Source organism: Eutrigla gurnardus, assembly GCF_963514095.1.
Source record: "Eutrigla gurnardus genome assembly, chromosome: 11".
Taxonomy (NCBI): Eukaryota; Metazoa; Chordata; class Actinopteri; order Perciformes; family Triglidae; genus Eutrigla; species Eutrigla gurnardus.
In genome coordinates, this window is record NC_139925.1 from 3,009,884 (window position 1) to 3,032,136 (window position 22,253).

General features: G+C 46.0%; 1 protein-coding gene across 1 annotated transcript in view; it reads left to right on the plus strand.

Moving 5' to 3' along the window:
• Nucleotides 1-22,253, plus strand: part of adgra1b (adhesion G protein-coupled receptor A1b) — a 124,251-nt gene that overhangs the window by 10,151 nt on the left and 91,847 nt on the right. Inside the window, exons 2-6 of the mRNA XM_084020969.1 lie at nucleotides 4,364-4,435; nucleotides 18,413-18,484; nucleotides 20,220-20,291; nucleotides 20,390-20,461; nucleotides 21,013-21,220. Coding sequence (XP_083877095.1) covers nucleotides 4,364-4,435; nucleotides 18,413-18,484; nucleotides 20,220-20,291; nucleotides 20,390-20,461; nucleotides 21,013-21,220 — 496 coding nt within the window. The remainder of the gene's footprint in view (nucleotides 1-4,363; nucleotides 4,436-18,412; nucleotides 18,485-20,219; nucleotides 20,292-20,389; nucleotides 20,462-21,012; nucleotides 21,221-22,253) is intronic.

Here is a 22,253-nt window from a genome sequence, read left to right on the forward strand (position 1 = left end):
TAGCAACCGTAACTAAGGCATGCAGGAGGGGCTCAGCGAGCAGCCCAATTATCTCCTCTAATGCTATGATATGTGTTATCATATGTCGGCTGTAAGTATCTCACATACACTGGTGTTTTGTATTCAGACTGATTCTGCCCTCGAGTTCTCTGTAAATATGTTTAATTCTGAAGGAATTGAGTGGCTCTATTCTCAGACGTTTGCTCTCGGGGTAAAGGCCCAAATGTAAATACATTCTTGGATGTTGCTGACATTCTGCTGAGAGGGGACTTCCTCAGCCCCCCCTCCTGCTCCTCATGCCAAGACAACTGTTATCACTCAGGGGTAAGTGTAAGCAAACTGGTTAAAATAAGAAACTCAAGACAGACTGTGCAAAGAATGTGTTTTGTGCACATTTATCATACATTCTTATGAGCAAATTGACCAAAATATTTAGTTCTTTTGTTCCTCTGTTTATGACTGGTGCATGTGTCTGCACAAACAGAGCAGTTTGGTGAGCAATTTGCCCGGTCGCCACAATGCATTGTGGGCGCCCTCTCCTTAATCCTAGGGTTCACATTGACCGCATATGATTTCAGACCGTAACGAGCGCTCTGTCGTCACGGAGACCGGTGACACATCACCATTTACCCCTCTCTGCCTGAACCTGACCAACACCTCCCAGAACCTCGTTAAGGGGAGTGTGTGCGTGTGTGTGTGTGTGTGTGTGTGTGCATGTGTGTGTGTGTGTGTGTGTGTGTGTGTGTGTGTGTGTGTGTGTGTGTGTGTGTGTGTGTGTGTGTGTGTGTGTGTGTGTGTGTGTGTGTGTGTGCGCGTGCGCGTGCGCGTGCGCGTGTGTGCAGACGGGAGATGCGCAACGCTGCAAATGCCGAGGAGATGAGGTGTGCATGCAGAAATCCGTGGCGGCGCAGAGACGGAGCGGCCCTGCAGCAGATGATTTAAGAGCCGGCCGCTGCAATCGATGCTTAAGCTGATATGAAAGCTGGCAACGCAGGATTCAATAGGGATTCAATAGGGATTCAATAGGGATTTAATCGTGAATCGCAATGATTTTGTCAGTAAAATCGTGCCATGGGATTTTCATATTGTCCCCGTGTCTACTACTTAGTTTATCATAGTTAGACCTGCATTAATTGATGTTTTTGTCCACTTGGGGGCAGTGCAACGAGTTCACTGACATAATATCTCCATCCAAATCGTCTTGCTGGCAACACCAGGAATGCAACATTCAGTTAATTCTCCAGCAACGTTTGTTTACCGTCTAGCCTCGTTTCCACCACATATCAACTGTTTGTCTAAAAAAATAACTTAGGAAGCAAACCCCACAACTGTCATCACATTTGGACTGAGAAAAAAATATTGTTTTAATTTGAGTTCATATTTAAATAGTGGTTTGTGTTTGGAAATAACAATTCAAACCGGTGAAGGAGCTCAGACAGAACTGCACCAACAGAAACCTCTCAGGAGAAACTCATCCAGAACATTTCATGGTGGGAGGCGGATTTACAAAATCCATTTCAGCGCCTTTAAACTAATTTATTACTGCAATCAAACTGTACTTTTTATTTCCTGTAGTTGTATCTAGTTTATTATTTGTTTGAAAAGATGTTTGCTTCCCTTTCTCCCATAATAACCCCACAATAACCCGCCTCAATCCTCAGGTGGTGTACTTACCTTCCTGTCCTGTACAGTGAAAGTTATTAGCCGGGCGGAGGAGTAGACCTGGTCCTAGATCTGAAAAGTCTCCTGCACTCGGGCAGCAGGTCTTATGTGGTCTAACAAGTCACCGTGGGATCATAACACTGTGTTTCAGACCGGTTGACTTGTTTGTTTTCTCGTTCCGGCATGACTCAGCGTTTTTGTGGGTGAAGTTAAAGTTAAACCAGGATGGAGGTCGGAGGCATCAGGGGACAGAAACGACAACAGAAAATGTGTCTGTGTGTGTTTTTATGTGATTGTATTATTGTCTTTCTTTTCACTCTGCTGTGTTTGGGACTTGACCTTCACACTGTGTGTGTGTGTGTGTGTGTGTGTGTGTGTGTGTGTGTGTGTGTGTGTGTGTGTGTGTGTGTGTGTGTGTGTGTGTGTGTGTGTGTGTGCGCGTGCACTCGTTCTTGTCCCTCGCCAGACAAACGCATCACTTGAAGAACATACCGTTTTTAACCGTTCAGCTCAGCCGTAACTCATCTAAAAAAACCAAAGTGAAGGAAACGGAAACGTAGCGACGTCACTGAAACAATCAGAAGTGCGGCGCCGCATCGCCTCCGAACGTTAACTCATCACTTAAACATCCCTGTGATGCCTTTTCATTGATTTGTTTTCGGTTGTAACGTGAGCGATGGATGATTTAATTGTGCTTATCCAGCGTTTTTTTAAGCTTTTCTATCAGGCCGACAGTTTGACGTGGAGGATGGGGGGGGTGATCATTAACCGTCTTATACACAAGCGGCCATAAACGAGACGGAGACGTGGCTGGGATGAGTGATTCACAGCTGCAATCTCATCAGACATGAATGCTTATCAACGTGATGACAGGCGGAGGATAAACAGTTTACCAGCCGTTTGATGAAGTATTTGTTTGCCTCCATGCTGGATCAGAAGCAGCCAGAGGCATTATGTTTTCAGGATGTCTGTCCGTTACACCTCAGGATCATCAGACCCCAACCAGGTCTCCTCCACCTAGACCCAACCAGGTCTCCTCCACCTAGACCCCAACCAGGTCTCCTCCACCTAGACCCAACCAGGTCTCCTCCACGTAGACCCCAACCAGGTCTCCTCCACCTAGACCCCAACCAGGTCTCCTCCACGTAGACCCCCAGCCAGGTCTCCTCCATGTAGACCCCAACCAGGTCTCCTCCACGTAGACCCCCAGCCAGGTCTCCTCCACCTAGACCCCAACCAGGTCTCCTCCACGTAGACCCCCAGCCAGGTCTCCTCCACCTAGACCCCAGCCAGGTCTCCTCCACGTAGACCCCCAACCAGGTCTCATCCATGTAGACCCCAACCAGGTCTCCTTCACATAGACCCCAACCAGGTCTCCTCCACGTAGACCTCCAGCCAGGTCTCCTCCACGTAGACCTCCAACCAGGTCTCCTCCACGTAGACCCAACCAGGTCTCCTCCACCTAGACCCCAGCCAGGTCTCCTCCACGTAGACCCCCAACCAGGTCTCATCCATGTAGACCCCAACCAGGTCTCCTTCACATAGACCCCAACCAGGTCTCCTCCACGTAGACCCCCAACCAGGTCTCATCCACATAGACCCCCAACCAGGTCTCCTCCACGTAGACCCAACCAGGTCTCCTCCACCTAGACCCCAGCCAGGTCTCCTTCACGTAGACCCCCAACCAGGTCTCCTCCACCTAGACCCCAACCAGGTCTCATCCACGTAGACCCCCAACCAGGTCTCCTCCACCTAGACCCCAACCAGGTCTCATCCACGTAGACCCCCAACCAGGTCTCCTCCACCTAGACCCCAACCAGGTCTCATCTACGTAGACCACAAGATAACTACTGTTAAAACGGACGAATGGTTTTCTGAATGGAGTCTGGTTGATGGTGCTAGGCTACGCTAACATTGTAGCTGCTCCATCAACACTCCATATAAGGTCATCTAGACATAAATACAGCAGAGACCTTGTTGTTTGGACCACAGACAGTCTCTGGTTCCTCCACATAGTCTGGTCTGGTCTCTGGACTAATGTGGGCTACTATCTAGACCTCTGGGGGACCACAGACAGTCTCTGGTTCCTCCACATAGTCTGGTCTGGTCTCTGGACTAATGTGGGCTACTATCTAGACCTCTGGGGGACCACAGACAGTCTCTGGTTCCTCCACATAGTCTGGTCTGGTCTCTGGACTAATGTGGGCTACTATCTAGACCTCTGGGGGACCACAGACAGTCTCTGGTTCCTCCACATAGTCTGGTCTGGTCTCTGGACTAATGTGGGCTACTATCTAGACCTCTGGGGGACCACAGACAGTCTCTGGTTCCTCCACATAGTCTGGTCTGGTCTCTGGACTAATGTGAGCTACTATCTAGACCTCTGGGGGACCACAGACGGTCTCTGGTTCCTCCACATAGTCTGGTCTGGTCTCTGGACTAATGTGGGCTACTATCTAGACCTCTGGGGGACCACAGACAGTCTCTGGTTCCTCCACATGGTCTGGTCTGGTCTCTGGACTCATGTGGGCTACTATCTAGACCTCTGGGGGACCACAGACCCAGGAGACTACATGTATTTCCTCCATTTCTGATTCAGCAGTGCGAGTCTTTGCTCTATATTTGTGATATTTCTAAATGTATTTCACTCAGACTGTACGTTCACCTCATCTTCTCTCCCTCGTGTCTTCCCCCTCAACAGAAACCTGAGTAACAACAAGATCTCCCTGCTGAGGAACGGCTCCTTCTACGGCTTGGCTGCCCTGGAAAAGCTGTGAGTACTTAAATCATGCTTTCTTCACCGTTGGTCCTCCCCAGAGTCCTCATAGCTGTCACCACACCACAGTGGCCCTGTTTACTCTGCAGCAGGGAAAAGGCAAACAGAAAGGGGAGGGGGGGGGGGGGATTTCCTTGTTATGCAGAAGCTATGTGACTGCTTGTGGTGTTTATCAGATGTAGCATGGTGTAAATACAGTGAGGTTTCACAGACTGTATCCACGGCCATGAGTCTCACTTCATATTCCATGTGCCCTGGAGGGGATGGTGATGAGCTCTATGATGAGCTCTATGATGAGCTCTATGACGGCCTTCTTTTCCCTCCTGAAGCCCACTATTGATGGCCTCCCCCTCCCCCCTCCCCCTCTCTCCTCCCTCCAGCCCGGTGCTGATTTCCACCTGATGGTGACACTGACATCAGCTGATGACAAGGAAATCACAGAGTGGCTGAAATCACACGGAGACGACGGCTTAATAAGTCTCTCTCCCTTTCAGTCATCCTCACTCACACACACACACACACACACACACACACACACACACACACACCCACACACACACACACACACAGACACACACACACAATCAGTGGCTGCTTTGAATATCATACAGCCACTTGCCCCCCCCCCCCCCCCACGTCTCCCCGACCACTTGACAGTTATATTCAGATCGTAAGTCAGCGGTATAATTGTGCCGCTCTTCCGCTTCCTCTTTTCCGGGGTGGGGCCGCGTTGCCGTGGCGACCTATGTCACCTGTCTCCCCGAAGCCTTATTAGTGCCATTAAAAGCCCGCTCTGCCATCATCGTCCCTCCGGCTCCAGAAATGATGGAGAGATGATTGCCAGGCTTTCAAGGACACGCAGCCAAAAGGGTTTGTCGAGGCCGACCTCTTGGAAGCAGCTTTTTCAGCATCCCTTTTCCCCTCGCCTGCCTCTCTGGGTGCAGCCCGTCCAGCCCGTCCAGCCGCATGCAGCTTTTGGCAGCGCCGTGTGTGTCGCTGGCGGTCGATGCCGAGCCAGGTAGCCTCAGTGAGTTGAAAGTGGCGGCCAGCTGTTCTCCCGTCTGGCTCGGCCCACCGCCGGCTCGGCTTGCAGACTGGACTGGACCGGAGGGTTGGAGTTGGCAGCTGATTGACGAGCCTAATAACGCATGTGCTTTGAATCACATGCATGGAATCACAATGATCCCCGTTTTTATTTGTATAAAATGGTAATGTTCATGAAAAGGTCACATATTTTAGTATTCAATGAAATTCATACATATCTAGCATGGTTAATTATCACTCAGAGTAATGAGGAATTAAAAACATGTAGTTTTATTATCTAATAGAATACTTTACTCAAAGGTGAGAGGATGTAAACCTGGAAGACAAACTTATAACAATCTATCAAACCTCACTAAATGCTCCATCATAATACTCATCACCTCCATCGTCATGGCAATCAAAAGTTAACTCAATTAATCCCTGCTCAGAAATCTTGCATATTTCATATTTGTAATACTTTCTAGGCTTCAGACATCAAAATCACACATTCATGTTTTTTCTTTGCATTATAATATAATTTACTTCTCTGCATCTCGGCGGTCGGCGTGTCTACATATGAGCACCTCGAGTGTTAACGGAGGCCCCTGTGTGTTGGACGATGGCCTGGATGCCCCCGTATGGACGCGAGCCCGTTCACCAGCAGCCAAACGGGGTCCCATGGGAGCGGAGCGGGAACAAAGCCCGTCACTGTTCTCTGGGCCGGACACTGAATGTAGCTTTTGCCGCCTGATCGCGGGTTCCCACCGCTGAGGCTCTCCGTGTGAGAAGAATCTGTGAGAACCGGATGACGTGGCGTGTTTTTCAGTTTGTTACACTGAACCGCATCACATTTGACACACATTGGATTGAAAAGACATGTTATGTGGTCGTAGATGGAATATCTAGGAAACGCTTTTCACGTGATCACATAAACAATATTGGTGACACTTTCTTTGTAGGTCATGTATATAATGCATCATGATCACATTTATAACACATTATAATGTGTTTACAAGGCTTTATAGAAGTTAGTATACATGTTTAGAATCACCTTTATAACAAGGTTTATATTATAATACAATTAAATGTTATAAGGTGTCATGTATTGTTATAAACATTTATCACAACTTTTATAAATGCATTATAATGTGTTATAGGTGTGCTTATGATGCATTATATATATGACCTTCATAGAAAGTGTTACCAAAAGGTTGTCAAATATCCTTCACTCCTGTTGGCTCCAAGAATATTTTTATGTCTTTACTTTAGTGGCTATTTTATTGTTGTGGCAGTGGATGTGACAGCCGCCGTTCCCAGCAGACTGTGTAAATAAATATATTTTTTATTGAGAGCAGCGGCTCTATTTTTTATTTTTCTGTCTATTTGAGTGAACGTTCTTCCAGTCGTCTGAGGGATTTACAGGCCGAACGGACCGAGTGGACCTCGGACTCGGCAGAGAAACGTATCAGGATTCGGAGTGTCGTCTGCTCATCGCTCATCCTGAAGTAGATGTCAGAGGTGTCAAGTGACGTGGCGTCCTTTAAAAAAGTTCTGCGCCTGCAGTTGTTCCCGTCGCCGGCGGCAGCGGCGTTGGCTCAGTCCTCGCCGTGAAGGCGTCTCCTTGGGAGGTGATTGATGAGGCCGTGGGTTTAACCGGCGAAGGATGCGTCCTCTGGCTCGTGTGACGGACCGACTCCCAGAGCAGAGCACAGGTGGGAGAAGCTCAACGATCACATGATCATAAACCACACCGACCCTGAGGTGATTCTCAGCAGGTCAAAGGTTAAAGGTCGTTCACGGGGAAGGCAGAACACACTCGGAATCAATACAACTTGATTAGAGCAGGAGATCAGTCGATATGTGATTTTAAATACATATTACTTAGTCGCTTTGTCAATCAGGAATCGTGCCGTGACGTCCGCGTGGAAAGCAATTTGTTCTTAATTGAGATTCCTGATTATGAAAACTATAAAAAAAAATCTAAACTGATTTGTTTTCGTTGTCGTACTGAAATGATGCACCGATCCATTTCAAATCTTTTACTGATATTGACAAAAGTACGCGTTCAGTGAAAAGATGCAATTAATTAATCTGATTAAAATCCCTCATTTCAAAGCCTTCTTTTCAATCCCTTAATTTGTTCACAATGAATCCATAACTGGTGTAATTGGAAACCCCTTTTTTGTTTTTGGCAGGGAGGCAGGGGATGTTTGGGACTAGTTAGCAAGTTAATAATAGACGGCACAAAGACGCGGTGTGAATCATCTGAAAGCTGGGAACCTGACGATTAATTCGAGGTATAGCTCAGCAGTATGTCAAGTTGTTTTGGTCATAAATCTTTAATGAACTTTGTGCTTTAGCCAGGCACCTAGTTTAAAAGGGCTCAAAACATAAAAAGGGAAGTCGATGCTCAATTATGTCTCATAAGTTGTTGCTGCAGTTTTGGGGTGCAATAGATTTGGTGCAAAATTGCACCATTTTCTACCATCGAAAAATGGATAAAAAATACCACATTAAGATACCAAGTCCTTGCAGAACACGGCAGGAGAATCCATTCTGTTATGTGCCATGAATAGCTTTTTTTTGATAGTAGTTGACTCTTCTGCAAACAGAAACCCTGTTATTGTCATAATACGCAGTAAAACCATCCTAAAAAAATGCCTCAGCTCTTTGGTTGGTGGTTAGAAAGTTCCACGAGGTCACAACAGGTCATTTTATTCTCTGACTCAGCTACTGTCGGGATTAACATCATCACACGTGAACACGACCAAGTCTCGGTTTCTCAGACCCGCTTTATGTAATTCCAACACTGTTCGGGGACCCCACTATGCAGAAATATTCAAATACACCATTTTTGAGAGGAGATAAAAATAACACCTTTGTACTGTGTGCAAACAACTGCATGTTTTTGGCCCAGACTGCATGGGATTAGCATAAAGTGTGCAAGTGTCTATAAAGAGGAGGCTCATGTGTACCAGACAGAAACCTCAAGCTCTGAAGAGTGAAGCCGACTCTGAAGTGCCTCAAACTGTCATTCTCTCTGCTGGCCACCAGGGGGCGACTCCTCTCTGGTTGTATAGAAGTCTATGAGAAAATGGTCCTACTTCTCTCTGCTGGCCACCAGGGGGCGACTTTATTTTATTTTATTTTATTTTTTATTTTATTGGTTTAGTTCAGGGACATTGCACACTAATCAACATTCAAAATGTAAGTGAGCCAGAGTTAGCCTGAGAGGCTAGTTTTCGTCTGTTGTCCCCTGCCAGATATTCAAAAGGCAACCTAAAATTACAGAAATAAAATGCATATAAACAAAGATTAAAAAACAACATAGTAGTAAGAATGAATTGACAGACAATGGCAAACCAACAATAAAATAAGCAGACAATAAAACACAGTGTACATTAAACATTATACGAAAGTGCACAAAACAGTAGATTAGAGCAGGACAAATGCACCTACAATAAAAACACATTCAGCAGCATAGAACACAAACATGCAGAACAAACATATATAGCAGCATAAAGCACAAACATGCAGCACAGACATACATCAGCCTAAAGCATAAACATGCAGCACAAACATATACAGCAGCATAAAAACACAAACATGCAGCACAATTAACTTAGAACATGACCTGCACAGGACAGGAGCACACAAGAGACAAGCAAGCAGGACACAGCATTTACCAAGAAGTCGGCAGGAGAAGCAATTGCATTCCTAGTGTGTACATAATTGGTGACCATTAAGCCATATTTTCAGCTGTCCTGAAAAGGGACGGTAAGAACTAATTTCTCTAATATGAGATGGTAGTGAGTTCCATTCCTGCGACGCTGTAACTGAGAACGCTGAGTGGCTAAAGGCACTTTTTCTTAAGGGTACTACACAGTCTCCCCGGGACGAGCCTCTGGTTGTCCGGTTTGTATTTGACCTCTGAGTGATACACTGTTGAAGTGGTGGGGGGGCTTTGTTGTGCAAAATTTTAAAAATAAGGCAAAGATTTGCATACTTTATTAGGTTTTCCCAGCTCAGAAGTTTATACTTTCTTAAAATTAGACAATGGTGGTAGGTGTTTGACTTCCGGTCCAGGACTTTCAGGGTTCGTTTATACAGTGTTTCAAGTGGTTTAAGTGCTGTCTTATTGGCTTGTGCGAAGCTGGTCAAACAGTATGTGAAATGTGACATTATCATGGCATGCATATAAATCTTTGCTGCATCAGTTGTCATTGAATTTCTAATAAAGCGAAAATTCGATAAGTTAAACTTAACCCTGTGACCAACTTTTTTTACATGAGATTTGAATGACAGTTGAGAGTCGATTAGGAGGCCAAGGTACTTGAACTCAGAGACAACTTGTAATTTTACTCCTGACAGCATTATGGCTGGGTCTGGAGTGCTACATTGCTTTTTGGAAAAAAACATGCAGACTGTTTTTGTCCTCTCTGGTTGTATAGAAGTCTATGAGAAAATGGTCCTACTTCTCTCTGCTGGCCACCAGGGGGCGACTCCTCTCTGGTTGTATAGAAGTCTATGAGAAAATGGTCCTACTTCTCTCTGCTGGCCACCAGGGGGCGACTCCTCTCTGGTTGTATAGAAGTCTATGAGAAAATGGTCCTACTTCTCTCTGCTGGCCACCAGGGGGCGACTCCTCTCTGGTTGTATAGAAGTCTATGAGAAAATGGTCCTACTTCTCTCTGCTGGCCACCAGGGGGCGACTCCTCTCTGGTTGTATAGAAGTCTATGAGAAAATGGTCCTACTTCTCTCTGCTGGCCACCAGGGGGCGACTCCTCTCTGGTTGTATAGAAGTCTATGAGAAAATGGTCCTACTTCTCTCTACTGGCCACCAGGGGGCGACTCCTCTCTGGTTGTATAGAAGTCTATGATAAAATGGTCCTACTTCTCTCTGCTGGCCACCAGGGGGCGACTCCTCTCTGGTTGTATAGAAGTCTATGAGAAAATGGTCCTACTTCTCTCTTGATGTATTATCTCAGTAAACATTGTAAACATGAGTTTATGGTCTCAATCTCTAGTTTCAAGTCTTCTTTAATCCAGCATGATGTTCATTTAGTACATTATGGTCCATTTAGAGTCCACCAGACCAGAAAGCAGGGGATGCTTTAGGGGGCGGGGCTTACCTGCTGATTGACAGGCCGCTACCAATGCTAGTTAGCTACTAAGATGACTTTAACACTTAGCTGTAAAGTTGACCTTGAATTATAAAGCTAACTTTGTTAGCAGCTTCACACCAGAATCCACATGGATCCAGATCCAGTAAGGGTGCCGCTCTGCCGCCCATGTTCAGCCTCAGCATGTTCAAGCTCCACTGTAGCTGTTGATGATGGAGAGATGTTATTTGTAACCCGTGGTGAAACATCTGGATTTCCCTTGGCTGCGTTAAAAGCCAGGCCTGGTTCACCTGAGAGGACATGAAGTCAGACGCAGCCTTAAATGGATGAAATCGTCGTCTTGAAATATGAATGCTTGTATTGTTATTACACAGGAGGTCGTTGCCGGGTCACAGTCGGGCGAGACATGTGAGGACCATGGCTGTGACCGGTTTACCGTCTAAGTCTGGAGAGAACAGAGTCTTCCTCTTCTTCTTCGTCTCTGCTGTGTTTCACCTCTCTGGTCTGTTTATCACAATGTCTCATACAATTAAAAAAAAAAACAAAGCAGCAGATGGATGCTGCAAACTGGGGATTTAATAAAAAGATTTATAATATTTATTTAATTCCATGGGACTGTTGGGAGTTAGTTCTTGTTATTTTGTTTTGTTTTGCTATTTAAAAAATAGCAAGAGAGCAAGAGGCCATGCATCAAACACATCTCTGTGAAGAATGTGCTTCACACTCTCCTTGAACTTTTGTTTTGTTTCCGATAGAAATATCTCCCACTGATGAGAACAGCGGTTCCAAAATAGGACACAGTTACCGAGCCGTTAACTGAGGCGGCGGCGTCTTCACACTTCGGGGTCCGTTGGAGCCGTTCCTCCATCTGTCCTCGAATTGCTTCTGTTGGGTTTTCGTGTTTTTAATTTTGCACGTCGGCTGAAATGAAGTCGTCCCTTTTGCTCCCCACGCCTTTCTCTAATCTCTGAAACCTGAGAAAATCATTGCAGATATCCCATAAGCGTTGCTCATCCGCCCACGAGCAAAACATCGCACTTCAGCTGTGTCATCATCAGCACCCCATCTGGGTTCAGAGCCAAGCTGCAAACCGCCGGTTCCTAAAAGTGAAGCCAACGCTGAAGTGCCTTAAATCCTCCTATATGGTCTCAATCTCTAGTTTCAAGTCTTCTTCAATCCAGCATGATGTTCATTTAGTACATTATGGTCCATTTAGAGTCCACCAGACCAGAAAGCAGGGGATGCTTTAGGGGGCGGGGCTTACTTGCTGATTGACAGGTCGCTACCACGCTACCAATGCTAGTTAGCTACTAAGATGACACTTAGCTGTAAAATTATAAGTGTAAATTTGTAAGCAGCTTCACACCAGAATCCACATGGATCCAGATCCAGTAAAGGCAGTGCTCGGGGTGTTCATCAGATCCACCCGTCGCTCCTCCGCAATCCAAATATGGTCACTTGCTTCACTGGTTGCAAAAAATCCAAGATGGTGAACCCGGGGCTTCAACACCGTCGTCCACAAACCGGTGGTTCAGACATTTCAGATGCAGAGACTCTTTTTTTTCCCACAGTAAACAGAAATGCAGAATACCACCAGCGTTACATTGACCTGTTTTGACTCAAACCCGCTTTTTTTAATGTCCTGCCAGGACGGTTGAAGCGTTAATCTAACGCCTCGGGCCTGTTTCAGCCGTATTGTATATGTAATATTTCCATAATTCAAACGCACACAGAGGCACAGCCCTTTGTTGCGCTGGCATCTGTAGCTACAAGCCTGTCACTATGTGGACACATTCAGTCTGTTTAATTGGACCAAACTGTCAGAGTGCCCCCCACTCCCCCCCCCCCCAACCCTTTCAACACGTATTAATTTAGAATCCAGTAGGTGGTTGTCTGTCTCGGTGAGTGTTTGCTGTGATTCAGAGTGTGTGTGTGGTCAGGCCTTCCCCTCAAAGCATCTGCAAACTGACCCATGAATATTGAACGCATGAATACATGGGTTTTTTTCATAAACGGCCAATACGTGTTGCACTTAGTCTCGTTAATGACAGAGTCAATTAAGGTTTTCACGCTGCGAGGACGAGGGAAGGAAAGGAAAGATTCACTCGAGAGCCGTTTCCAATTTCTAACAGTATAAAAGTCTGACCTGCCCATTCCGTTCCTCTGAATTATAATCGACAGCGAGGCATCGGAGCAGCAGGGACTTTTTTAATTCATTTTTTTCACCACTGTCACTCATCCACTTTTTACTTTGTGATCAGTGTCTACGTACCAAAACACTGTGACTAAATATGTGTGATTGCTAGTGAAGAAGACGGTGTGTGGGAGTTTTTTGTTCTCTATTGTCAACAGAATTTCTCTTATGTACCTGAGAAACCAGGTACCTGGTTATCCATTAACTACTGTCCCTTTAAATGAAGGAATCGTCAAAGTCATTCTGATTCATCGTGAGGAGGTCATGAATATCACGGTGATCTCATTCAGGGTTTTTTTCTTGCTCACAAAGTATGACAATAAAATAATTCAAAGAATAGCACACAAGATGGAGGATTCATCCTCTGGTAACCACGAATATCTGTGCAACATTTGAATAGTTGCAACCAGAAAACAATGAATCAATGAACACTGTTGTAGAATTCTAACATCTGTCTGCATGAATGTTTTAACTCGTCCTTTCTAGTGTAAAATGTGAGTCAGTGATGATTCTGATGATTAGAGATCCTTCCTGGAAACGCAGCGCCTTGATGTAGACACCGTGTGAATACTGGTTCATCTGCGTCATCGCCTCATCTCATTAATGTGCTGCCTCGACACAAAGAGTCACTTCCCATTTGGACGAGCGTCCGCGGCGTGAAGCTGCAGTCTTATTTGCTTCTCCACTTCCTGTCGAATTTGACCTTTTCCTGAAATCTGATTTTGATAACCGCATCAACATCCAGATCTGTTTAATGGGGACTCCGCGTGATTAAATAGTGTTAAAGAGAAAGCGGCACTCATGGAGATGGAGGTAATGGTGGAGATTCGGGGGAGGAATCCTCCCATTAGTGTCACACAGTGAGCGGCCGACGTCCTCGGGGTCACGCTGCTTCGGCAGAGAGAGGAGATGAGCAGCCTCGGGTATACGGCAGTTTAAATTAATTGGGGGAGCACTTCAGTAGCTTTTCAAACATTAACCACAAACGTAGTTTATACTGAGGGGCCGCTCGCTGCTCTTCAAACTCTGCTTATTGTTTAAACACCGTCTCCTTTGAGCTGCTCCAGCTGTATCTACAGTGGATGTGTGGATCAAGTCTCCCCAAAGGTGCTTATCATTTATGTGTGTGTGTGTGTGTGTGTGTGTGTGTGTGTGTGTGTGTGTGTGTGTGTTGTATCATCACTTCTCAAATAGTAGCCAGGGCTTTTTGTTTACCTCAGCCGGAGAGAGAAACTCCTCTTTGTTTGAGACGGACTCTAATCAGAGGCAGCTCATGGGTTTGATATTTAATAAAGTCTTTGTGGAAGACTCTCTGTTTTCTGAAGTGCTCTACTTCTTCTGTGTTCATATGTTGATGCTGTTTGCTGTTATGCTTTCTGTTTTTGGTTTACATCATAAAGCCTCAGGGACCTGCCTCTCTTCCATGGAAGACTTTTATTGTGAAACTTCTGAGAAGTGAAGCCAAAGCTGGGCAGGCGGGGCTTACCTGCTGATTGACAGGTCGCTACCATGCTACCAATGCTAGTTAGCTACTAAGATGACTGCACGCCAAGAAAACCATGCAGCGCTCATAACATGACTAAGCACTAATATGACAGAATATTTCCAGTTTGGTGTGTTTGCCGTGAAATGTCAGCGTGGCTTGAACCTCGCTTGGAAACTAATTTTCTACTCTATATTCTTTTTTTTCTTTTCTTTTTGTAATCGAAACCAGTCTTGTTGACGTTTTCTTATTACCAGGCCGATAGAGCGCTGCAGGAACAAGTCCTAAAACCCAGACATGAGTCAGCATTTTTGCACTATCGATTACCTCACCCCCACCTTTTTAGGTGCCTGAAACGAGCTGTGGTTAACGCAAGCATAAGAGATTTTAAAATGTTATTCTATGACATAAAATACATCAGAATATCATTTTGAAGCTTTGAGCTTTGGCTTAGCGGTGGTGATGTTAAGTCATGTGACTGCGGTGTAGTCAATTCGTAGGCGTTTTATTATTGCGTTTCTGATCAAAATGTCATAAAAGTGATCTAATTTGTGAAGATTATCTTGGCCAGAGGTCACTCATAGGCGGACTGTGGTCCGGGTCCAGGTCCAGACCCTGTCCCTGTCCTATCTGCATCTGGACCTTTAAACTGCTTAATAAGTGAGACTTATTACATTGTAACATGAGTGTTTTCTCTTTAAAATGCCGCAGCTTTTCTAGTATTTAAGGCAGCTCACGTGAGGCTGCGCGGCCAATCAAATCTGTCCATAGATGGAGACACACAGGCGAGAGAAAGTCGGAGAGAGTTCTTCCCACTGGTTCCAAACCAGTATGTGTGCGTTCTCAGACTGGCGGTTATTAAAAGCAGCAATGTGACGAGAAAAAGCACAAATCTTTTGAGCAAACAAACTCACTCAAACATGAACCCGAGGGCATAGAAAACCATCGCTTGAATTTAATAATCCAAACGAGCCAAACACATTCTAAAGTTCTGACCCGTTGCTCCAGTAAATTCCCTCAGACCGATCCTCTTTAGTTTTTAATCGAGCGCCTCCTGCTGGAGGCTAAGTATCATAAACGTGTGTTTGTTTGTTTATTATCTGACTCCGGGTCGCCCTACAAAAACCACGTGATGCCCGTCGGTTAGCAGCATAGACGGGAACAAATCTGATCTGCTGCTCAAGTAGTTTGACTTCAGGACTGAGAAGAAAATATGGATCCAGATCTCATGTTTGTTTGTGGTTCATTCAGAGGCGGAGGAAAGGGAAGCGGAGAGGGCGACCTCTTGACCTCTCCACTGCTGCTTCCTCCTACACGCAAAGTTAAACAGTTAAAATAAAGTGTTGGGAGTTGTGATATATATAACTGGCGTAGTGAGGTCTGACACACAAACAGACTTCATATCGGTGTGATGTATGCGCCGCCATCGGCATCAGACCGTTTTGGAGTACCGGAGGCGAGGACTTTGCCGTTCCTGCCAAGGCGGGTTAATCACAGAGAATTCATGCAGAAATAGGATGCTAAATGGACTTTCAGATAGTTTCCTGCGATTGTTGGGACTTTCTGGCAGCTCTGTTGCGCTGCGTGGCACGCCCCGATCCGTCTGGAAGCTGGGCCGTTTATAACACACAATCATCATACATAACCTTTATTTGCAGATGCTTGTTGGCTCGGCTCCGACGGCTGTAAAGAGGTACATATAATAGCATAAAGAGGGGATTCAGGAGTACGTTTGTCTGAATTCCAAGGAACCTCATCCAAAGGATATTTAAAATGTTTAGTATTTCCATTTAAATGTTTATTGGTTTAGGTTGCTGGTTGTGGTTTTTACAAAGGTGCACGAGTTCATCGTTCTATGCACATCAGGGCGTCGGATTCAGCATCCCCTTGATATTCTCTGTACGATGCCACACTTCCTGAGTGCCGACCTCTGACCTCTGATAAAGCAGTCAGTCGACGAGGTGGAGATTTTCTGAACATTCAGCAGATCCAGAGACGGCAGAGCCGGTTAGCTGCGAGCCAGTCCGGGATAAAAGGAGGTGCTGCAGGCGCAACTCACGACTCTCGGACCTCCACCCTCCGACCCGCTCTTTTGTAGCGTCTCGTATGCCATCAAAGAGAAGTTTGGATGAGAGCGGAGATGAGAGGCAGCCCCTCGGATGAACTGGACCCGGAGGTTAGTCTGTCAGGAGGCCAAGTCCAGGGCTCCTCCTCACGGGTGTATCACCTGAATCACCAAACCTGGAGGAGAAGCTTTCATTAGTCATTCTGAGACACAGGAAGCATGGTGTGTTCAGGTGCCGAGGTCAAACCCAGTCAGAATACTGATAGACGTGGGTTTAAAAAAAAAAGGATAGAAGAGAGAAGTAGGACCATTTTCTCATAGACTTCTATACAACCAGAGAGGAGTCGCCCCCTGGTGGCCAGCAGAGAGAAGTAGGACCATTTTCTCATAGACTTCTATACAACCAGAGAGGAGTCGCCCCCTGGTGGCCAGCAGAGAGAAGTAGGACCATTTTCTCATAGACTTCTATACAACCAGAGAGGAGTCGCCCCCTGGTGGCCAGCAGAGAGAAGTAGGACCATTTTCTCATAGACTTCTATACAACCAGAGAGGAGTCGCCCCCTGGTGGCCAGCAGAGAGAAGTAGGACCATTTTCTCATAGACTTCTATACAACCAGAGAGGAGTCGCCCCCTGGTGGCCAGCAGAGAGAAGTAGGACCATTTTCTCATAGACTTCTATACAACCAGAGAGGAGTCGCCCCCTGGTGGCCAGCAGAGAGAATGACAGTTTGAGGCACTTCAGCGTGGAGGAGCCCACATTAGTTGTTTTTGTTGCAACAAGCCCTTCTGGTCACAACCTGGTTGGAGTTCTGTTGTGTCGAGTCCCACCGGTTAATTTAACACCAGACACAGATCGTTAACCCCAGACAGGAGTCATTTTTCTGCTGCTAATGACGGCTTGTCTTCTCTACGTGCAAACCATTACTTTGACCAAATGAGCATCAGCCACTGTAAAACCACCATCAAGGTGTTTACTGTCGATGTAGTAGTGATGTACAAGTATCTGTCATGCTGTACTGAGTGTAGTACGGTGGGTTCTGCTGCTTTGATTAGGTAAAAAGGAGCTTTTTGCTACCAAACTGCCTCCAGTGTCACATAAAGGGAGTTATTGCCTGGTATTACTTTGATTTCCTCTCCGGGACAATTGGCCGTGGCTTCAATGGTCCTATTGGTTTTGCTTTGTTTATTTTGGCTGGCCCTGGTCGAGCCTGGGTGACTTTTAAATAAAGTTAGAGTTGAGCTGCATTGTTGCTCACATTGGGAAAAGGCAGGACCCTTCTTCTCATTCTCATCACACTGGACACACAGTACAAAGTTAGAGGAAACCAGGGACACAATTTCAGGAAGTTTTCTTTGGCCTGCAGAGAAAAACCAGTGAGGAGATTCTTTTTCTGAGATCCATTTTTAGTAGCGTCCAAGGCTTTTTTGAGGGGGGGGGGGGGGGGGGATGGCGGGCTGACGTTGCAACATGTGTGTTTTTGCCTCATGGCTGGATGTGGTCTCTGGTCTCTGGGTCAGCTAGCAGGTGACTCACTAATGAATGGCCCCAGCATTTCTCAGTTAGAATAATACATTAGACGTGTGTTATTGTTATTTAAGCGTACATGTGAGTTTGGCGACAGCTGCAGTTGCATTGATTCGAGAACGAGTCCTTCCCTTTTTATTCCCAACTAACTAACCATTATTCTGCAGACTGTTGGCTCTATTGTGTGAACGACATAAACATCCTCCCCGGACAAATTCGTCATCGTTCCTTGGAAGCACCGGCGTGCTCGCAGGAGCTCGAGGGAGATTCATCTGAAAACAGATGTGGGACAGACAGGCAGGCAGGCAGACAGACAGACAGACAGACAGACAGACAGGCAGGCAGACAGACAGGCAGGCAGGCAGACAGACAGACAGACAGACAGACAGACAGACAGACAGACAGACAGACAGAGAAAAAGTTAGATCAATGGTTTTCTGTCTGTTTCCCTCCATGTAGACAGACAGACAGACAGACAGACAGACAGTTAATCCCTGATATAACTGTCATCTTTAACCCTTTCCCTCCCTGTCTCCCTCCCTCCCTGTCTCCCCCTCCAGGGACCTGAGGAATAATCTGATAAGTACCGTGGAGCCCGGGGCCTTCCGTGGTCTGCTGGCTCTGAGGAGACTGTGAGTATGATGAAGCCCCGTAACAGCATTCTTCCAGGGGACCCGGGTACACAGGGACTCTGGTACACGGGGACCCGGGTACAGGGGGACTCTGGTACACGGGGACTCTGGTACACGGGGACCCGGGTACAGGGGGACTCTGGGACTCGTCCTCTGGCTTCAGAGACGAGGAGTGGAAGAGAGGACTGGGAAGGTTTAACTGAGGCAAAAGTGCTGAAACTAGTATTTCAGCCTTTTTCTGAGCTTTTGCTCTGAGACACGTTCATCCTGTGGGAGCTTCCCGGTCTGCAGGATTTTTTCCCCTTGTTTTGCTCGAGGGCACGTCAGCAGGAGGTGTTAGAGAAAGGGAGCACATTTGTCATTCACTTTCTCCTCTGAGATTTTGGGGTTTAGAACTATTGATCTTCTGCCAGGTAATGTGTTAAAGCAAGACTAGGTAACCTTTGCTAAAGGCACATTGAATCTCCTTTTCATCTCCTTCCCTCCTCCAGTCAGTTGCTGAAAGCTGCGTTCACACCAAACACACACTTTTCACACGGCGCTACCGCATACAAAGTCGATGCAAACATTCACTAAAGTCTATCAGTGTTGAGATTCTCCTCCTGTCCTCACCCAATCAGAAACGGAGGCAAACATGTTACAACCATCCTGATGGAGTTATTTCAGCATCCTTTTCTTCTGGTTATTGATATTAAATCACAGATCAATACTTTATTCTGGTTCCTCCAGCTGTGGGGAACCAGCCCACGTGATCCAGAGGATCCAGTTTGGTGAAATCCACCCAGCACCTCTGGATGATGTCATGATGATGTCATGACAGGACGGTGTTTGGGTTCCCGGTGGATCTGAGACTTCAACATGTAAAAGCAGCACTAGTGGTGATTGATGACACGTTGTTGGTGTCGACATGGCCGTAAGCCCCGCCTCCTCACTGGCTCGTCAGTGATGTGAATAAACATTTGATGATCCTGCAGTCAAACTGGTGTGAGTGAGCTTTGTTCCCCAAATTGGAGCAAAGCTTATTTTATTTCTTCTGGTTCTCATTAACAAAGTAAAGACTTGGAAGTCACATGAAACTTGAAATGTCTCTGAGGCCTCTTTTCTTTGTTTTTGTTTTTTCACGTTCGAGTCATTTTCCAGGCGATTGGCGTTCTACATTTAGGCTCGGCAGTGAGTGACATGATTGCAGGCCGATAGTTAGTGGGATCCGGGCTGGCAGCGAGTGCAGGCGGCCAGTTAGCCGCGCTGATTCGGGGCGCGTGTGCGCCAAAGCTCGGGGAGCAGCAGAGTGCTAATTTAAGTGCTCCCCAACTGGTGATTACTCGAGTGCTCTGCTTATTTTCCCACAGCTGCTCCGGCAAGCAGCTCTTTAATTACAGAGAGAGCGAGGGCACGGAGCCACGGACGCCACAGCGCCTCGCATACGGAAGCACACTGCTTTTACAGTGTGTGTGTGTGTGTGTGTGTGTGTGTGTGTGTGTGTGTGTGTGTGTGTGTGTGTGTGTGTGTGTGTGTGTGTGTGTGTGTGTGTGTGTGTGTGTGTGTGTGTGTGTCACCGTGGTGATGGGAGGAGTTAAAGGTCACGGAAGGTCAGGAAAGCTATTCCAGGAAGTGGAGTAGATGAATGAACACGGTTTGCCGACGGCTTTCACAGCTGTTTAACGTCACCGCGTTGTTGAATGAAACACAAATACACAAAAGAAAAAGCATTCTGATTGTTTTTTTGTGCGTTTAGCGACGTGTCCAACAACAGGATCGGCTGCCTCGCTCCTGAAATGTTCCTGGATCTGGGAAACCTCTCCAAACTGTGAGTTATCCCTCGATTGAAGACATACGACGCTTCATTTTGCCGCGTCTGGAGAGAATAGCGTGACAAGCGTGTTTTTTTTTCTCCCCCACCAACAGGAATTTATCTGGGAACATCTTCTCCACTCTGACTGTGGGACTCTTCACACACCTCGTGGCCCTCAGAGTGCTGTAAGGCAAACACACACACATATATACGTATCATATACATAATGATCATACTCATGTTGACTTATTAAAGCAGGAGAGGCTCAGCTGTGATGAATGACCTGTCCTGGAGCTGGCTCAGGCTCACACACGTTGCATGTGTTAATTTGATCAGTTACACCTGCGTTCTTAAGGTCATGTGCTGCAGGAATAAAACCCAGGAATGAGTCAGCACTTTCTTCTTTTAGTACGTGGCTGTTTTTGTACGTGTGAAATATGATCCGTGGTGAACACAAGACATTTAAACACTTTGTTTTATGATATAAAATACGTCTTTAAATGACGACGGCATGAGTTTTGAACCTTTTTAAGTGTTGTGTGTTTAAGAGACGCTTGTAAACTATGATTCACCTTCAAAAAAATGTATCTTGCTGAAACATGGAAGTGTCGTACACGTCCGATGTGAAAATCCCGTGGAGGGAACCTGTGGGATGTTAGCTTCGTCATCCCTGCTCCGCTCGATGTCCGCTCACCGCAGAGGTCGTAACCCTGTGCCGTTTTTTTTTTCCCATCAGGCACTTCAGCACGGAGAACTTGTTCTGCGACTGCCAGCTGACGTGGTTGCTCCTCTGGGCTCGCGGCAACTCGGTGAGGATCGGCAACGACACGGTGTGCGTGTTCCCGACTCGCCTCCGCGCACTCGAGTTCCGCAACCTCCGCCAACAGCAGCTCCGATGTGGTGAGGACCCGTCGCCACGGTTACGGGGGGGGGCATTTATCAGAGTGCTAATTTAAAAACAAGGGAGTTGAAAACAGAGGAAACCATTAGAAGTGTTAAAGTATGTTATTGACGATGTAGTGTTAAAAATATATAACGAATCCACATTATTCCTCAACCTTCCTGCAACACAATGAATGTCTTTGCTACCATAACAAGCAGCTAGCCCTAGCAATATATAATATAATATAATATAGCCGGTCTAATACTAGGAAATGATAGCTGTAGGTATTTTTTCTAGTCACAAAGCCTACCCATATACATGTAGCATGTAGCTCAGTATCAAAGCAATAATACTAAAAATAATCTAAAATGAAAAAGTAAAATTTGAGTAAATGTGAAATAGTTTGCTTCCCATGATTATATCATATATTAATGATAATGTTCTATTGGCTAAGAAAATACCACTCCCTGAATCTATGAGTAAGCATCTACTGAATGATTAGTGTTTTCTTTGTGTGCTTGAGTATGAATTCTACTTGTGGTATTTAATCTGAATGTGTAACAACATCCTCCCCACGGTCCCCATATAACGTTCCTCCCAATCAGCTCCTATTAGATGATTTATTGATCCCACCTGGCGTCCCGGCTCTGAATTAGTGCTTAAATGTGAAGCCAAAAACTAACGACCAACAGGTCTGTGATTTCTGAAATCTTCTGTCGGAGGGAACATTTCTCTTCACAAGAAAACAACAACAGAATATAAATCACTATGTTTTTTGCACTGTTTATCATTCACGAGAGGCTGCAGAGGTGTCTGGTTTTTTGAGGACTGGATTTCTGTTTACGTAAATATACATGATGGGACTCTGTTTCCATAGACTTTAGGGATCCTTCTATAAGAGAAGGGGTTTAGATGGAGCTCTATACGAGGGACTCCAGTGTGCTTTATTTCAAGACAAAAACACCTCGTTTCAACTTCCTCTTCCTCTTTGGCACAAAATATCTCATTTCAAGGTTTCGACTTGTCTGCATGAGTGAGCACGGCTCGGTGTGTGTGTGTGTGTGTGTGTGTGTGTGTGTGTGTGTGTGTGTGTG